The sequence below is a fragment of the Notechis scutatus genome, chromosome 2 (genome assembly GCF_049901735.1).
Source record: "Notechis scutatus isolate UNSWTSFEM ecotype Mainland chromosome 2, rNotScu1.2, whole genome shotgun sequence".
Lineage (NCBI taxonomy): Eukaryota > Metazoa > Chordata > Lepidosauria > Squamata > Elapidae > Notechis > Notechis scutatus.
The window spans coordinates 75917749-75936202 of NC_142010.1; the positions used below are offsets into that span (position 1 = coordinate 75917749).

Here is an 18454-nt window from a genome sequence, read left to right on the forward strand (position 1 = left end):
TGGATTAATGGTGATAACTGCGTGTTTTCCCTGCTATTGCTGAACAAAGAAAAGAGGTTTGATTTTCTTCATATCTCTACTGCAAAAAGAGATATATTACTGGACTGATTATTTGTAAGTTTACTGACCTCTTTTTCGACACTGGACTTTGCTAATGAATAATCCCCGGACGGACTGAACTTAGTGTATGATATATGGACTGTTTGACTATGCTAACAATCTTACTGGAATAAACTATTTAACTAGCACTGTGTATCTGTTTCACTGAGTGTAAACTACAACAATGTTTATCTCACATATCTGCCTGCCTGACTGACTACCATTGCATGTTCTGCTAGGGTGTATATCCCTAACACAGAGAATGAACTAGACTGGGAATCTCTGTAGGAGAAGAGAGCCAGTGTGGCAGTGGATTTAAGGTCTTGGACCAGGTTCTTGTTTTCCTTCAGCCACAAAAGCTTCCTGTGTGATTTTGGGCAAGTCTGTCAGAATATTCATGAAGTGGCAGAGACATGGTAACAAGATCAGCCAATGAGAGCTGAATTAGAAACTGAAACTTAAGGAGCCTGGGTGTGGCCCTGTAAGCTCAAAGTGCTGTGCTGAAAACTGAAACTACTACTATCTGCTCTGAGCTCTGAAGCTTGTGTTTTGCTTGTAACTCTCTACCATGTTGGAAGAAACTACTATTGGTATTGTACATTTTACTCATATATTATTATGTATATAAAGAAGTTAATGAATTCTGCTGAATCAGTCATCTGTATGTACTTTCTGGATTTGATTTGTGCAATAAACTCTAACAAAGTCTTCTTTCTTCACTCCAATCTACCTCATAGGACTGAAGTTATGGAGCAAAATGGGAGGAAGGAACACAGCCCAGGCTGCTTTATGCTCCTGACCAAAACGTAGGATAGGAATGTAAGAACAACTAGCATTATTTAGTGTGTTGTGTCAAGGCCTTGCAGTTTGCAACTTAATAAATCATGGAAGGAGGCTGATTGCAGAAATGAATTCTCAGTGCTGGATTTACTTAGAGACACCCATCACTCTTCAGGGTAACCCATCCTCTGCTCTGTAGAGTCAGCCTAAAAGGTCAGCCTGCAGTCAAAACAGGACTTTTGTTTTTATTGCAAACAAAATGCATAAATGCGGACTCACTCCACATAATTGCACAAAAATTTGAAGTTCTATATCCTTAAAAAAGGTTGAGAGATCCCACCCTCTTGGGCCCAGTTGTCTATCTGCCCTCAGAGATATTCTACATTGTGAAAATAGCCAGGCGTGCCACTTTGAAAAGACTGCAAGGGCTGATGTATCGACTTTGGATCTGTTGCACTGGACTACAGAGCTGTTCTGAAGGGTTCCCAGTGTGAGGAAATGAAGGAAAGATTGTGATGATAGTTGGAATTAAATATTAATTCCCTACATAACACAAGGGGATCTCTTACTTTTAAATAACAGAGGCATAACCTGATCACATTGTTCTGTGGTCTGCGTATCATCTCAGTGATACCAACAGCAATAGCACTTAGACTTCTATACTGCTTCACGGTGCTTTACAATCCTCTCTAAGTGGTTTACAGTCAACCTATTGCCCCCAACAATCTGGGTCCTCATTTTACCTACCATGGAAGGATGGAAGGCTGAGTCAACCTTGGGATACTTTTAGTCCCAAATATTCCATATTCAATTCAAATCCCAAAGAAAGATGAGTATGGATGTTAAATAAGAGATTAAGTGTTAAAATGTGAAAATCATTTTATTTGCCTTCTAGTTTCAATCTTTTTCAGGGAACAGCATGGTGTTCCTTTTCCCCTTCACTCCACAACAAGAAGGAAAATCAATCCTAATGACCAGGAAAAAAATGTCAGCATTGAAACCCCTTCCCTCCCACAAGACCTTAGTATTACTGGGAAATACTGTAGCACTGAGACTGTATAGAAGAAATACTGTACCACAGAGACTATATTTTACACATCCCTGATTTCTGTTAATAGCCATTGGTGCTGGAAAAAGGTTCTTCTGAGAGATAATTGCACTGTGAGTGGATTCTGCCAGTATAAAATGTTTCAAGCCAATTTATGAAACATCATTGTATTTCCCAGAGACTAAATCATGGTACTTGGCTACATGTATCTCTCGGCAGTTTAACTGCTTCGAGGCCTTTTGGGTCAGTGATAACAATGGTCTCTGTGTTCTCCTAAATCCCAGTATGAGGAGGATAAAATTGTCATCATGTTACTTATTGTAAGCTAATTGCAGCACATTTGCAGCCATTCCCTGATTTCATCAAAAGGATTTGGGGTGCGTGTGAGGAGGCTAAGGTGTGATTTTTGAAGTTGGTAAGCTGGGTTCTTCCACCAAGCACTTCTGTGCATTAAATGTTGTTATTAAATGCACCGTTGCGTATTAGGATGCTAAGAAATTAAAATGAGGTCTGTATTCTGGATTACGTTTATGATGCATGTATTTACCCCAAACATATTCAGTGTCCTGTTATCTAAGGGAGATAATGAAATTAGAGAGGAGAAATAAATGAAGCACAAAGGTAGCAGAGGCAGGAACAGGCATCAGGTAGAATTGTCTTTTGGCATCAGCAAAGAACAGAGAAGGTGAGCATGTCATATTGGAGGCTCTGGATGCAGAGAAGACAGAGGAAAAACACCCTTCAGAGCAAAGAAGTAAGGCAAAGAAGAAGCCAGAGATTGGATGTTCATAGAGTTTCTGAGCATGAGGGGAAAAAAGAAAGCATATCTTCCTGCTTCAGTCAAGCTTCTGCTAATAATCTTCTAAAGGCTCCTATCCTTGGACTATTTTTATATTCTTTTGTGGGCTAAATTCACGCACTGCCAAACAATTCCAATTGCACAAGTTCTATCAGCTTAGCCGAGATAAGCTGGCATTAGGCTAAATTGGTTTTTTTTCCAAAAAAAAAAAAAAAAGCCTGCTCACTTTTGTTAGTGGATAATGTAACTTGGCCTATTATGGTTTGAGAGGTGGTACTTTTATGCAAGATCTATTTGCACACACAACCCATGAAGCTGTCTTCATTTGGCTTTTTTTTCCTCCTCTTTTCTTTGCATACCACCAATCAGAAGCGAATGACGACGCATATCTTTTTGCCCAAACCCTGGCGCACTCTTTTAAAATCTATTTCTTATAGTAAAAAGAAGGTTTCCACACCTGAGGCTCAATCCCTGCATTCTTGGTGGAGTAAGATGGTCTTGGAGCTTGGAACACTCCTTTAGCTCTTGGAGACAAAATTTTGGAAGAGTAATCAAAAGGTGCCTCTGGGGATGTTTCAGCATTTGCTCTGATCTTCTGAAATGGAAACATGTTTCCAGGTAACGGAGCGAAGAGGCCAGGCAATGTTCTGCTTGGGCTGGGCTGGACAGGTGGGTACAACAGAGGAGAAGATGCCAAGGGCGAAGTAGAGGAAGAAGCCTGTCTCATATAACCCCCTTCAGGGACTACTGATCTCATGGGCTCTTTGACTGGGGAACGAACAAACAAGGGAGACTGAAGCTGGTAAGGCTGTTGCTTGGAGATGCCCTTTTTGGAGAGCTGGCTTTCTGTCAAATTGCTGTTGTAGAAAGATACAGGAGGACCTTTTGGAGATCTTGAGGGACTTTTGAGGGTAGGTTGGAATGCCACAGGGGAGAGATGAGTTTCTGAAGTATACTTCCAGGATGGAGGAAGAGACATAGTAGGTGAAGGTGATCTTGCTATATCTGGATGTGACGGGGCTTCAATGACGTACTTCTGCATTCTTGATTGCCTCTTGGCAAACAGTTCTGCCCCCTTTCCTTTTGCCTCTGATAGGCTCTGGTTGGAGCTTATTTTAGGTTTAGGCTGTATTTTTGGTGATCTTAAACACGAAGACCACTCTGGTGGAGGATTTCCAAGGGATTGAGTGGGTCCATGTGATGATCTATCTTCAGTTAGAAAGTTAGAGGCATCGGCACCCAATGCAAACGATTCGTCTTCAGGAACTGCTCCTCCTTGTCCTTTCTGCTTCTTTTTATTATCTGAGGTCTGTACTAAATTCAAAAGATCTGGATTAGGACCCACTTTTGGCTTCTCAACAAAGGTGAACATGGACTTCTTAGGTGTTCTGCGGGCTGCAGATTCCTCCAGAATGCCTGTTTTATCTGGAGGCGGTGCTTTGTCCTCTCTGAATTGAGGTCCTGGGCTGCTGTCTTTGGACCTAATTTCAGGCGGGACCAGGATTTTCTGTTCTTGACTAGGATACAGTGCTGAGTAAGCTGGAGGTGACCTGACCCTCGTCACCGGAGGAGGGCTGGAAAATGTTTCTGCATAGGTGGGCGGTGGAGGAATCTCCGCCACTGGACTCTTCTCTGCTGACGAGAGGATTTTAGCTAGTGATTGAGTGCCAAAAGGTCTTGCAGTTCGGTTCTTCACTGGCTGGGGCTTAGACAAAGTCAGGCGCACTTCACAGTACTGCCTATGGTTTTGTGCGCTGGCTTCATTAAAACATACATCGGTGGCTTTTCCGGTGTCAGCGGTGGGAAAAATGTTCTCATTTTCAGTGACTAACTCATCCTGTTCCATGTAGGGCACCTCTCCATTTTCCTTTCTGTCAATGACTGGTTCATTCAGTGTCTTGTTGAAGACAATATTATTCTCCCTATCAATGACAGCTGCGTACAGATCTTTGTCAGGGATATTGTTGTTTTTCTCACTACCTATGGGTAGATATGGTTCTTTATCGAGAACATTATTTTCCTGATCCATATGCAGAAGATACAGTTCTTTTTCAAGAATGGTATCTTTTTTCTCAATGTTAGGGGTAGCCTCATCCTCAGTCTTAGCTGGGATGTTTTCTGTATTGCCCATAATTGGTCCTTGCTCAACCATAGGCATTTTTCCAAACTCAGTGAGAGGCTCATGTATTCCATTGGTTGAAGTTGTCATATTCTCTTTAAGGTATACACTGAGTGGGATCTGCTGAAATTCTTCCTCTGGAATATCTTTGGAGGATGTTGTGTTTGTTGAATAAAGAATCATGTCACTCTTTTCCTTATTCCAAGGAAGGCTCTGTGCATTGTCTAGGGGATGTTCCACACCCAGTTCCTCCTCGTATTTTTCCATGGTGACTTTTTGCCCCCAGCGTCCAAAATTCTTGAGGCAGAATGAAGCGTTCAGCTTCTTGTTCGGTTTCGGAGTCTGCTTCAGATGCGATTCCTCCCCATGGCTCAGAGTGCAAGGTTGAGTGACAGCTTTGGGGTCTTTCTCCGCAGCTCCTCGTTCTGTGTTGGTTGGCTTTGGGGCTCCTAAGGTGAATGCATTCACTCGCTGCTTGCGTCTGTGAAACAGCAGGACTCCTTTGGAATTGGAACTTGGGGGATTGGTCAACTGAGCAACAATTCTTTGGCTCCTCTCTTTGGCTTCCTTCAGCTCTGTTTCAGACAAGCTTGCACTTCTTGAGATATCTGAGGAAGAAGAAACATACAGAGTACAAAGTTATACATGGGTATGGAATCCCGGAAGTGCACCCAAGCTCACTTTCCATCTATTTTTAAAAGAAAGAACTCTAACATGATTCATTAACATGATTAATATTTCCTCCTATTTGTGTGCTGCATTAGACATCTTATTTGTAATTCATTCAAAAGGCTGAACCATCCGAGAAGGCAGAAAACATACCAATGGATCAGTAGCCAGAGAACCTATGTTCAGATGCTAAACCAGAGAAGCACAGGTTGAAATCCTAACCCTTGCCAGTGTTTGCATGTTACTCTGTGAAAAGTCACTGGTGCTGATGCTACCTCTTCATATATAGGTTGCCCTCATGTACGACCACAACTGAGCCCAACATTTCTGTTTTTAAGTGAGACACTTATTAAGTGGGTTTTGCCCCATTTTATTATCTTTCTTGCCACTGCTGTTTAAGTCCATCATTGCAGTTGATAAGTTAGTAACCCAGTTGTTAAGTGAATCTGGCTTCCCCATTGACTTTGCTTGTCAGAAGGTCACAAAAGGGGATCCCATCAGTGGTGGGATTCAAAAATTTTTACTATCGGTTCTGTGGGCATGGCTTGGTGGGCATGGCAGGGGAAGGATACTGTAAAATCTCCAGTCAGAGGTGGTATTTGCCAGTTCTCCGAACTACTCAAAATTTCTGCAACTGGTTCTTCAGAATTGGTCAGAACCTGCTAAATACCACCTCTGGATCCCATGACCCTGAGATACTTCAACCATCATAAATATGAACCAGTTGCTAAGCACCTGAATTTTGATCATATAATCAGGGGGATGCTACAAAGGTTGTAATTGTGAAAAAGGTCACCAGTCACTTTTTTCTGTGCCATTGTAACTTTGAACGGTCACTAAACAAACTGTTGTAAGTCAAGGACTACCTGTATGAGTTACCTAGTTAGCAGCAATAAAATAATGTTAGCAGCAAAGCTATCCAGATGTATTGTTTTGTATCCTTCAAAAAAAACCAACAAGTTACACGCAAACTGGTAGCATCCTCATGCGCTAAAGGTCCTTCACAATCAACTGTCTTCTAGACAGATTCAGGTCCAGAATCCCTCAAATGTGCACCCTCGTGGGCATCAGGATTTGTAATGAGTACTTATAATTCCAACACATCTGTAGTGTATTAATTCAGAAAGGTAATTTTAATTCAGAAAGAATTAAAGGTACCTTTGATTCAGAAAGAATGCAGAGATAGATTGATTCAGAAGCCTGGTTTCCATGGTCAACCAGAAGTGAATGTGGAGTTTTGTCTATCAAGAAGTATGAAGGAAATTAAATCACTCTCTGTTTTGTTAACAAGCATTAGATAGGCTATCCCATGGTCTGTGTCTTATCCCAATAGTAAGTTGTTTTGTTTTTCTATTATTTATGGTATTTACTATTTCAGAGAAGTTGACTGAATAAATAGATATACTTGAAGTTAGGCCTTCTATAAATTTAATAAAAACTGATCTTTTGAACATTTCTCTCTTACACCTCCTACCTAAATATATCAATTCATATTTTAGCATGGTATATTATATATTGAAAGCTTTTACAAATCATACCAATAGTCTAAATAAAAATACACTGTATCTCTCTGCTCAGTTTATTATATAAGAACTAATACTGAATGGGCAACTGCAAATTTCTCTTCATCTATAGACTTGGACTGGAGAGTCCTTCAAATAGTGCAATAAAATAGTCACCCTAATATTGATACTGGTGTCATCCTTTCCCAAACAGGTGCCCTTCGGATATGTTGGGTCTGCAGATTTCATGACTTTGAATGGCAAAGCCTTCTTGGCTAAAGGTAAAGGAAGTTGATGCTCAAGACAGACAGAGGTCACCTGGTGGAAGGGAACTGATGTAGGTTGGAAAGGAAATCATATTGCTCACTTCCACCACCCTTTTAGTAAGCAAAGGCCAAACTAGTACTATCAAATTGGTATGTGTCAAATAGTTGGGCGCATCCCTACCCTTGGGTGAAGATGGTGAATTGCTAACAACAGGAAGCAAGAGAGTAGGTAAGCAACGAGAGACAACAGTTAGCAATAACAGTGAAAAGACATCAAGAGCTCTTCTTTCCTCCCTTCCATTTTCACAGGGATCAACTTAAAAGCAGGGTACTGCACATGTTTCACAGATTCCAAAAATATTTAATCACATAAAGCCTGCAAACTGTAATTAGAACAATTATATAAACATATTTGTGTATGGCATGAATAGAGTGCCTGAAATAGATTGCCTAAAATAAAACCAATGTACATTAGTCTTCCTCACTGAGGGTGTTTATCATAATCAAAGCAAATTGACATCAGTCTGGAGCTGAGATAGGAACCTATATCAGTGCTGCTCAGCCTCAGCAATTTAAAGATGTGTGAACTTGAGCTGCCAGAATTCCCCAGCCGGCATGCTAATCTATATCAATCACATCCCTACAGATTGTAAATTATACTGAACTGAAGGAATTTGCCACCTGTATGGCACCTTTTCAATTTGCCACCTGCACGGCACCTGATTTCATTTTCTACAACAATTTACATGGGCTTCAGTGCTCCTGCTCTAATGGAATGTGTATGTGATTGCTGTTAAAGGTTTTATAACACCTTGCTTTAGAATAGGAAAAAAAAAATCTAGACTTTCTACTCTTTTCTATACAGGACCTGTTTTTTTGCGAATGGAATACAAATGTCACAAGAGAAAGTTGTAGCCTTCTTTGTATGCCATTTTGCTTTGCAATTGTAAATGATTGCATGCAAAAGGAATTTATTGAAAGACTTCAAAGTTTCAAGTTGCAGTTCATTGGGTTTCAAACACCCTGTACAAACACGCTCTAAGCAGGAAATTGGCCCGCTCTAAACTGTCTCACAGAATTCCCTCTGCAGAGGCCAAACGAAGTACAAAGTGCTTGGTTATAATAAAAAAAAAATAGGAAAATAAACCATTGCTTCTACATTGCTAGAAGCTCACTTCTAATACAATTGATGCACAGGGCTGATCTAATAATTTTGCTTGAATTTAACACAAGATGGCAGCGCCTGAAAACAAATCTGTACAGATTGGGGCCTTTTAATGTACTTTCCTACAAGCACTGATTCAAACCCAATTAGTCAAGCCACTTCCTAGAATAGAGCCTACTTAGCATCTCCTAAAACCCTGATACTTAGGTCATTTGCCTGCCCTCCCTAAGCTAGGTACCTAGGGGAAGTGGGAAGTTGACAAGCTTTTCAAAAGATCTGTCTATGGGTCATGGCAAAAGTTGCTATTAACAAAGGATGTGAAAGGACACTGAATGCATTTTCTGTGGGTGAGCCATTTCCTATGAGCCGTTTTCCTAAAATGGCCATGATTTAGCACCACTTGCAAGAGGAAATATCAGAAACAAGGAATGGTTATAAAAAGCTTACCACCAAACTGCTGCCATTCTTGCTGGGGAAGATGGTCTCCCAAGCACACAATTCTCTTAAGTTCCTCATTCTGATCTCAGTTTCCCAAGTGGGTCAGGACCAGATCACCTCTTATTGTTTTTAAAAACCATTAAGAGTCCAATGAAGGTTCTTTGAACAAATCAAAGAGAGCCATGCACTTTAACTAATCACCATAATTAAGTAATCCATGTTACAACCTGCCTTCTGAAGTGATACTTAATTAAACGATTCTGGTTGTGGTTATGATAGTCCTAAACTTGAAGACTTAATAACAAGCCTTCCTAGCCAAATGATACTCCAACATTTACCCCATGCCTTCAGGTATATGAGTACATCTTACGTTCAATTTTCTACTTGGATATACTAGAACTATAAGAACCCAACTAAGAAACCATGAAAGATGATTAAGAAATCAGTCACAAAAGATGATGAAAAAGAGAAAAGAATTTTGGAAGTGAGAAGTAGGTGTGGTAGCAGAAGTAGGGTGAACAAAGAGGAATCAAAATGATGAAAAGGAAGCAGAGAAGGATCCTGGGAAGAAAGTCAGGTAAATAGCAGCTCACCTGTAGTTATTTTATGAGTCATAGGCTAGTTTGATTGTTTTTATCCCTGTTGGTTTGCATTGTTTTACTGGCTGTACACTGCCCAGAATTGTTTTAGATGGGCAGCTGTACAAATGTCTTAAATTAATAAATACATTTACCTCTTAATTATTAAAAGGATAACAAGGAGAGAATGCAGTAGAGATTGCCTGAAAATTGATGACACCTGTTCCAAGAAACTTGCCATTGATGAAAAATAAGGGGGTATCAAAGATGAGGATTCAAATGCAGGAAAGAAGGGTGGGATTAAGAAAGCTGTTCTAGACCCTATCAAGTGGAAGTTCTGCACTTTGGTTGTATTAGCTTGACTTCCAAATCTGCACAGGTATTTCAAAGGGCTACAGTCATATTCATACACAAAATGAACCTAAGAGGCATGGGAATGTGTTGTTGAGAGTAAAATACTTTTCATGTTGTTTTCACATGACTTTATGATCTTTCTGAATAAGATGCAGAAGCCAAGTGGTCTTGAATAACAGGCCTCCCTCTTACCAATGCTATGATGGAGGGGCAAGGACCTAGCTGTCTAACATGAGAAATCCTTCCGTGGCTGCTTTCCAAAGGCTTTTCCTGTTAGAATTGGCTTCCTCTTGTCCTTATTTCACCTACACTAAGACTAGAGGATGGCTGCCTTGTGGCTGGGATAATCGGTCCATGTTAAGGACTGCAAATATATTGTCCTTTCTTACTGATCATCATGTCTGTCCTTTTAGATTGTCCTTTTAGACTGTCCTTTTTAGATGGTCATTATCAGGAGAATTTGGGAGTCCATATGAAAGCTTGTAAGAAAGCGGTACAATTCTTACAGTAATCTCTTCTGTTATTTTGAATTGGTTAATGCAATTATTATTTTAGCACCCCTTCACAATAATTAAGATTAAATACGTTGTGAAGCATGATCATCTACTGTAAGAGCCTCGGTGGCGCATTGGTTAGAATGCAGTACTGCAGGCTACTTCTGCTATCTGCCGGCTGCCTGCAATTTGGCAGATCGAATCTCACCAGGCTCAAGGTTGACTCAGCCTTCCATCCTTCCAAGGTGGGTAAAATGAGGACCCAGATTGTTGGGGGCAATAGGCTGACTCTGTAAAACTGCTTTGAGAGGGCTGTATGACATCAATATAATATAATTCAGCTATTTCTGCCAATGTTTCCCTTCAGATCTGTTAATTCATATTATGTTCTCCCCCCTTCCCCCTCTCCGCTTAGCATTGCAATGACCAAGAAGCTGGCATTCAGGTCCCTTCCAGATCATGATTTTACTGTGTAATGGTCCTTTCCTAATTTACTGAATTTTACAGTAGGTCCAAAGAACTAACATCTTTTCATTTCTAACTTTTTCCAATCCTTCTTCCCCCCAATCCCAATCCAAAAATACTTGAGGAGGAAAAGAATGAGAAGCCTAATGCCTTTTAATAGGAAAGCACTAGGAGCTGTCTGCCAGGAAGCATTTTTACTTGGAAATATTTTTCTAAGGAAAAAGTAGCAGACTTCATGTTCCCCAAAAGGCCTTACAGAAGGAAAAGAAAATAACTTGTCCCTTGCAAAAGAGCCAAAATATTAGGTGGTCCTTTAGGGTCTTTCAATAGGGTTAACTTCAATGAGTGCCTCTGAGCTATTGGCAGTTTGAAATTAAGGACAAAGTGACAAATTCCCTTACCTATTTATTAATCCATTTTTAATTGTACTTTAATGACACATAGCAAAGAAAGCAACAAGGAATTAAACATACCATGCAAGGCTTATTATGAGTTATTAAGGGTTTTTTTCCAACTTAACCACAATTATGTATTAGGTCCTGACTGATTTTTAAAATGAACTAAGAGGAAATGTGTAAATAAAACTAAGTTATATGATCAAAACGAAGTCTACCCAAGTGCTCAAGAAGAGTTACATCTCTGCATCTCTGAGCTGTTTATATAGACCAAGATCAAACTATGTGGCTCTATTCCAGGGGATGCTGAACTTCCTGCTACTGTGTTTCTCACAAAATAAGGCCGGGCCTTATTTTTTTTTTGACCCCCCAAAAAATGGCTAGGCATCCTCAGGCGGGTGGGCAGCGCGACGGCTTGGATGTTGACCTCGGCGTTGGTGGGGCACTTTGTATCGGGAGATCTTCCACCACCATTGCTTTCCCTTCTCCCTGTGCTGCCGTGGTGTTTAGAGCAATGCCGCGGCATTTGGCACAGCCACGCGCGGCCAGCCAGGGCTCCTCCCTGCAACCGGAGCCCAGCGGAGACACTTGGCTTCAGGTGCTCCTGTCACCACCTTCCCTTTGCCTTCGAAGGCAAAGCCAATTCTTTTAAAAACGATGCCCTACTACCGGTATGACAAAACCTCCCCTGCCTGAGAGGGCAGCCCAACCCCATGTGGGGAGGCGAATCTCCCGGGGCCGCAGTGCAGGATCAGCCCACCCCAGAGAAGCGCCCAGCTGCCATCCCTGCCTGGCACTGGGCAGAGTGCGAAGAGCTTCACCTGGGGCGCCCAGTGCAGCTGACAGGCGGCCCCTCCTGCTCAGCAGCGGAGCTCTCGCCAAGGCAGTGAGTACCTTCCCGCTGGGCCTTCCATTCATCCTGCCAGGGCTGCGCCAGAGCTGTGTGGGCTGGGCAGAGCCGGGAAAGCGATCTGCGGGTGTGTGCCCGCCTGCCAAATGAAAGAGCTGGGCCGACCCGAGCTTGGCTTCCTTCCCAAGTCCCTCCAGCCCGAACCTGAAGGGGCCACCAGGAGAGGCTGCTTGAGGCAGTGATAGCGCCCACCCATCCATGGACAGGGAGGCAAGGCGACGGCCTGCACTGCGTCCTCCTCTGAGCTGAGCCCTGCTGAGCGAGCACCTCTGCCTGATGCCCGTGCCGCTGCAGCGTTTGGAGCTGCCAGTGCATTTGGAGATGTGTGGGAATGGGGACAGGCTGGGCGAGGGGTGGAAAGGACGGGTGGCTTCGGGCTCTCCCTGCTGGACCCGCCAGCCAGGGAAGCAATGCTGCCGTCGCCTCGCCTCCCTGTCCACGGATGGGTGGGTGCTATCACTGCCTCAGGTGGCCTTTCCCAGTGGCCCCTTTGGGGTCGGGCTGGAGGGACTTGGGAAGCCAAGCTCGGGGCGGCCCAGCTCTTTCGCTTGGCAGGTGGGTGCGCACCCGCAGCTCACTTTCCTGGCTCTGCCCAGCCCACATGGCTCTGGTGCGGCCCTGGCGGGATGAGCAGAGGGCCCGGCAGGGAGGCGCTTGCTGCCTTGCTGAGAGCTCCGCAGCCGGGCAGGAGGACCTGCCTGTCAGCTGCTTTGGGCGCCTCAGGCGAAGCTCTTCATGCTCTGCCTGGCGCCAGGCAGGGATGGCGGCTGGGCACTTCTCCCGAGGTGGGCCGATCCTGCACTGCGGCCCCGGGAGATTCGCCTCCCCACATGGGGGGAGGCAAAGGAAGGCGGCGACAGGAGCGCCTGAAGCCGAGTGTCTCCGCCGGGCTCCAGTTGCAGGGAGGAGCCCTGGCTGGCAGCATGTGGCTGTGCCAAACGCCGTGGCACTGCTCTAAACGCTGCGGCAGCACAGGGAGAAGGGAAAGCAACGGTGGCAGAAGGTCTCCCGATACGAAGTGCCCCACCAACACCAAAGTCAACGCAGGCAGAACCATATCCGGGTATGCAACAAAAGTACTTCCTAATGGCAAGCCCCCCCCCATTCCCCCCCATTTTGCATGTTTAATATAGGCCTTAATTTGGGGGGGGGGCTTAATTTGATTTTATGCCTATAAAACATGCTGGGACTTGCTATTGGGGGAGGCCGTATTGTTGGAGAAACACGGTAGGTCCCATAATATATTGCACTGCACCTTTTACGTTATTACAGTTCTGTCATTCACTCTTATTTCTGAAAATGGTGTTATTGTATTTTCATAAATGTGATATTCCAATATTGCTATTTCAATACATAACACAAAAGAACACAATAACAATAATTTTCCATATTTAAGGCCTCTGTTCAGAGGTTCAGCGGGTTCTGACCGGTTCTGGAGAACTGGTAGCGGAAATTTTGAGTAGTTCAGAGAACTGGCAAATCCCACCTCTTTTACAGTATCCTTCCCCTGCCATGCCCATCAAGCCACACCCACAGAACCAGTAGTAAAAAAATTTGAATCCCACCACTGCCTGTATTACATAAGAACTTCCCACATGCAGCAGGTAACATAAAGGAAAAAACCTGGAGTCACTTAGTTGACTTTTTCTTAATGTATGAGGCAATTATTTAGACTGGAGATAAGCATTCTTTTTGTTGCACACTGCAGTAACTCATGCCACTGGCATTTAATAATAATAAAAAATCCAATTCAATTATTATTAATCACCTTGATAGCAATGTATCATACATTGAGGCCAGAAGTGGTATTCAGTAGGTTCTGACCAGTTCTGGAGAACCGGTAGTGGAAATTTTGAGTAGTTCAGAGAACTGGCAAATCCCACCTCTGACTGGAGATTTTACAGTATCCTTCCCTTGCCACGCCCACCAAGCCACACCCACAGAACCTGTAGTAAAAAATTTTTGAATCCCACCACTGATTGAGGCCCTAAGTCATAGAGTTGATCACTGCCCAGAGAACGTCCTAGAGCAGGGGTGTCAAATTCGTGGCCTGCAGACCGGATGCATCACACACTGGCCATGCTCACCCTCAGTTTAGCAAAGGGGGGGGGAGTCATGATACGTCACGTGACGACAATGCCACGAGTTTGACACCCCTATCCTAGAGGGAGATGGGAAGTCTAGAAACACGAAATATAAATATAAAATAAACACATTTAGAAATATAAATAAATACATAAATTGTAAAACTGGGGATTTCCAAACGTTGAATGAGTTGGTAATGTTCCAATGTTGGTAACATTGAAATGTCTTTCCCTGGAGAACAGAGACACTTTGTGATGGCTCCCTTACTGTGGTTAACATCCACCCCCCTTGTTTTGTATGCTTTTTTATAGTAATCGTGATTGTTTTTTTATGCATTTGCTGTTTTTTAATTAAGTGTTGTACGCAGCAAGAATCATTTCATGTGAGATGGGTTATACAAATAGGGTAAGTAAAACAAATAGAAATAAATTGTTGCTGCAGTCTAGTAGCTGGAGCAGCTTCCCTGTGCCTGGCCTTCTCACCAGATATGGCGAGACTCTAGAATTCAACAATCCAGTCAGTATGCTAAGCATTATTATACTCCCATAACATCTGGCTGGCAACAAGCTGGGCAAGGGCTAAGCATAGCAAATTTCTACAGTGCTTTAACATTCAACTTAGCAAGTGTATTAAGAGGAAATACAACAGTTGAAATTAATAATAATAATAATATTATTATTATTATTATTATTATTATTATTATTATTATTATTATTATTATTATTATTATTATTATTATTTACCTTTTTTGTCAACTTGCTGGTAATTCCTATTATTATTTCACCACACATTTTCACATTAGTTCTTTCAGCAACCAGTAATGGAGGAGATAAAGGATTTGGGGAGACCTGGAAATCCTATTTCTAACAAGAATACAACCACACTTGAGTTGTATTATTTTTTTCATCCTGAGAGATTTCTTGAGTAAAACCCCAAGTGTGGGAGTATCAGCTCCCAATGGAAACTATTTACTGTTTCCTTTTCGTTCTTTTCCTGATTAAAAATCACCCAGTCCTTGTGGCGCTTTCTCATACACATAAGATAGCAAGGAATATTTTTTTTTTTTTTTTGGTCCCAAAGGAGAAAAAGAAAAATGGAAGCAATTCCACGCACATGGGTATTGATGCGTTGTTGTTCAAAGGGCAGATGAAGATCAGGAAACAATAAAAAAAAATTAAACAGCTTCCTGTTGTTCCTCCTTCCTCATCCCTGGTGCTCTTTTGTCCTACACGGCCACTTTACAAGGAAATAAACCTGAGAACAATAACCACTGAGTTTATTTTCTTTACTTATTAATCAAAGTTACATTTTACTGAAAGTGACTCTTGGAACAATCGGATAAAAAGCAACGAATAAAAACAAAAATATAACAATCCATATTTAATAAATCTCATAAAAGCAAAAGATACAAACCACAGGAGACAGAGGATAAAAATGGCTACCTCAGCAATGGAGCCAAATCTGAGCCAATCTTCTGTTCCCTGGGAGTCCCAGGCCTGATAACATAACCAGATCTTGATGGCCTTCCAGAATATCTAAAGGATGAGCTAATCTAATTTCAAGGGGAAGAATATTCCATAAGGCAGGTACCATGGCAGAAAAGGCACGTCTCCTGGGACCGATCAAGTGAAAGTCACTAGTTGATGGCACCCACAACATGCCTACTCTACTAGATCTAATGGGATGGGTTGCTATAACTGGGCAGTTACATTTTTGAAAGTTCTGTCTTAAGGTCCAGATTCCACAAGCAACCTGGTTCCCATCTGTATTGCAAAATACGTATAAAATAAGCTATAAATACATAAACATTTGGGCAATACCAAAACAAGCATGGGCATTATTTGTTGCTGATTTGCCAAGGCCATTGTTAGAGAAAAAGATAGTGAAAGGAAGGATGGCTTGTCAATCCATTTTATCTTTTTGAAACAGGAGAGAAAACCACAAAACACAATCAAAACAAGATTTTCAGGAGAGGGCTATATTATATTGGTTTTCTACAGAGTAGTCGTTTCCCATAAGTCTTCACTGCATTATGTTTTATGCAGCAGGAAACAGACTTATTGAATCCAGCATACTAGAGTAGCTTCTTCTGGAAGCATTAACATTTTGTAGCAAATTAGAAATTCAGTCGAAACAAATGATGATTGGCTGCACTTAAAAAGGTAGCTTGCTTCAATTATGGTCTTTTTTTTTGCAACTAACTTACATCTGGATACTACAACACAAGAGAGGGAGCTGAAAAGTTCCACGCCATAATAACTGAATGATTTATAGTAATGAATAAATGCCTATTTATGCATTCCACCAGATATTCATTTTTATTCACCCAAAGTACTGTTCAAAGTAGTTTGAGATGCTCTTACAAAAGTCAATTGACTTAGTATATGCATATTGGATAATTAGAGAAGAGCCAAAAGGTTGTTCAGTGCTGCATGTTGCTCCTTAAATCAACATTTCCCCACCAATTAGTTTATAAATAATGAAACATCATCATATAAGACATAAAAACAAACATGGATAATATAAAACCAAATGTGAAGATTCATGCACCTGAGATTCACTGTTACAATGTATATAATTGTATCAGATATACCTACTTATTTTCGTCATTACCAAAGGCCTTTAGAAACATTTGTCTGAAATATACAGGGTCTCCAGTTTGAGCAGAGGGTTAGACTAGAAGACCTTCAGGGTCCTTTCCAGCTCTGTAATTCTGTTAAAATCAAGAGTTCTCTTACATCGTTCAAGCTATACCATACTATCTTTTGCCTTGATTGGGCAAATGATTCATACGGTTTCATGAAGGTTTCCTCCCCCACTTCTGACATGGGTCCACAAACAAAAAAGAAAAGAAAAAGAAAACCACCCTAGAAACTTTTGCGAAGCATTCACCTACTATTGAACTACAGTATGCCTTTTCTTTTGCATCTTAGAAAGAGATTTGTCTCTTAAGACAATCAGTTCCCAAACATTTCAGTGACTAATGAAAATAGAGCCAATCCAAGGTTGTTGTGTTTTTTTCCAAAACAATCTAGTTTTACAGTAAATAGAACTCAAATACTTGTGGTCTACTAAGCTTACATTTCGATCTTCTGCTTATTCCGAGATTCATCAGGGCTCAAGACCTTAATCATACAGAACAAGGATCCCCAAACTTGGCAACTTTAAGACTTGTGGACTTCAATTCCCAGAATTCTCCAGCCAGCTGGGAGTTGAAGTCCACAAGTCTTAAAGTTGCCAAGTTTGGAGACTTCTGATACAGAAGAATAGCAGCATATATCAAGAAAATCCCTGGAAGAAAGCCACCATTTGAGCATAGAACAGTGGTAGGCAGACACTCAGACCTTATATCACGAACTCTTTTCAGAAGGACATATGAGCCATGGTGGCACAGTAGCTAGAATGTAGTATTGCAGGCTAAATCTGCATTCCCAGTGTCAGGAGTTTGATCCTGACCGACTCAAGGTTGACTCAGCCTTCCATCCTAAAGAGGTTAGTTAAAACAAGGACCCAGATTGTTGGGGGCAATATGCTGACTCTGTAAACTGCTCAGAGAGGGCTGTAGAGCACTATAAAGCTATATATAAGTCTAAGTGTTATTGCTATATAAAATGTTGCATATTTTCTATTGATTTATTTAAATCTTCATGGTTTTTAGATAAGACAAAATCCATTCTCTTTAATGAATACATATATCTGGAATTTAAATAAGTGCCTAAGAAAAGTCCACAGAGTTTTACCTATTATTCTGTGTGCTACAAAAAAAAAATACTCATCAGGGTAAATCTAGCAGTTTGAAAGCATGTAAAAATGCAAGTAGAATAATAGGGACCGCTTTGGTGGGAAGGTAACAGCATTCCATACACCTTTGGTGTTTAGTCATGTCATCCAAATGACCACGGAGACATCTTTGGACAGCACTGGCTCTTTGACTTTGTAACAGTGATGAGCACCACTCCCTACAGCTGGAAATGACTGCACGTATGTGCGAGAGGAACCTTTACTTTACTATTTCATTGGTTTTTGAGGAATCTGCATATATCACTCCTGTTGGATTAGATAGAATGGAAGAAGCTCTGGCAAGGTGAGGACCATGTGCAGAGATCTCGGCAGGGATAAATCTATGGTAGCTGGTGTTTCCAGTCAACATTAAGCATGTAATGGGACATTTTGGATGTGGGACAACAGCTGGAATATTGCCTTGAATCCTCTGGACACAGATGTGCTCCTTACTCAAGAGTCTCCAGGATTGACCCTTCAGGCTGGCAGACTTTGGAATTTGTGCAAT

General features: G+C 41.8%; 1 protein-coding gene across 1 annotated transcript in view; it reads right to left on the reverse strand.

Moving 5' to 3' along the window:
* SYNPO (synaptopodin) overlaps positions 1-18454 on the reverse strand; it is an 83988-nt gene that overhangs the window by 14743 nt on the left and 50791 nt on the right. Inside the window, exon 3 of the mRNA XM_026685087.2 lies at positions 3184-5453. Coding sequence (XP_026540872.2) covers positions 3184-5453 — 2270 coding nt within the window. The remainder of the gene's footprint in view (positions 1-3183; positions 5454-18454) is intronic.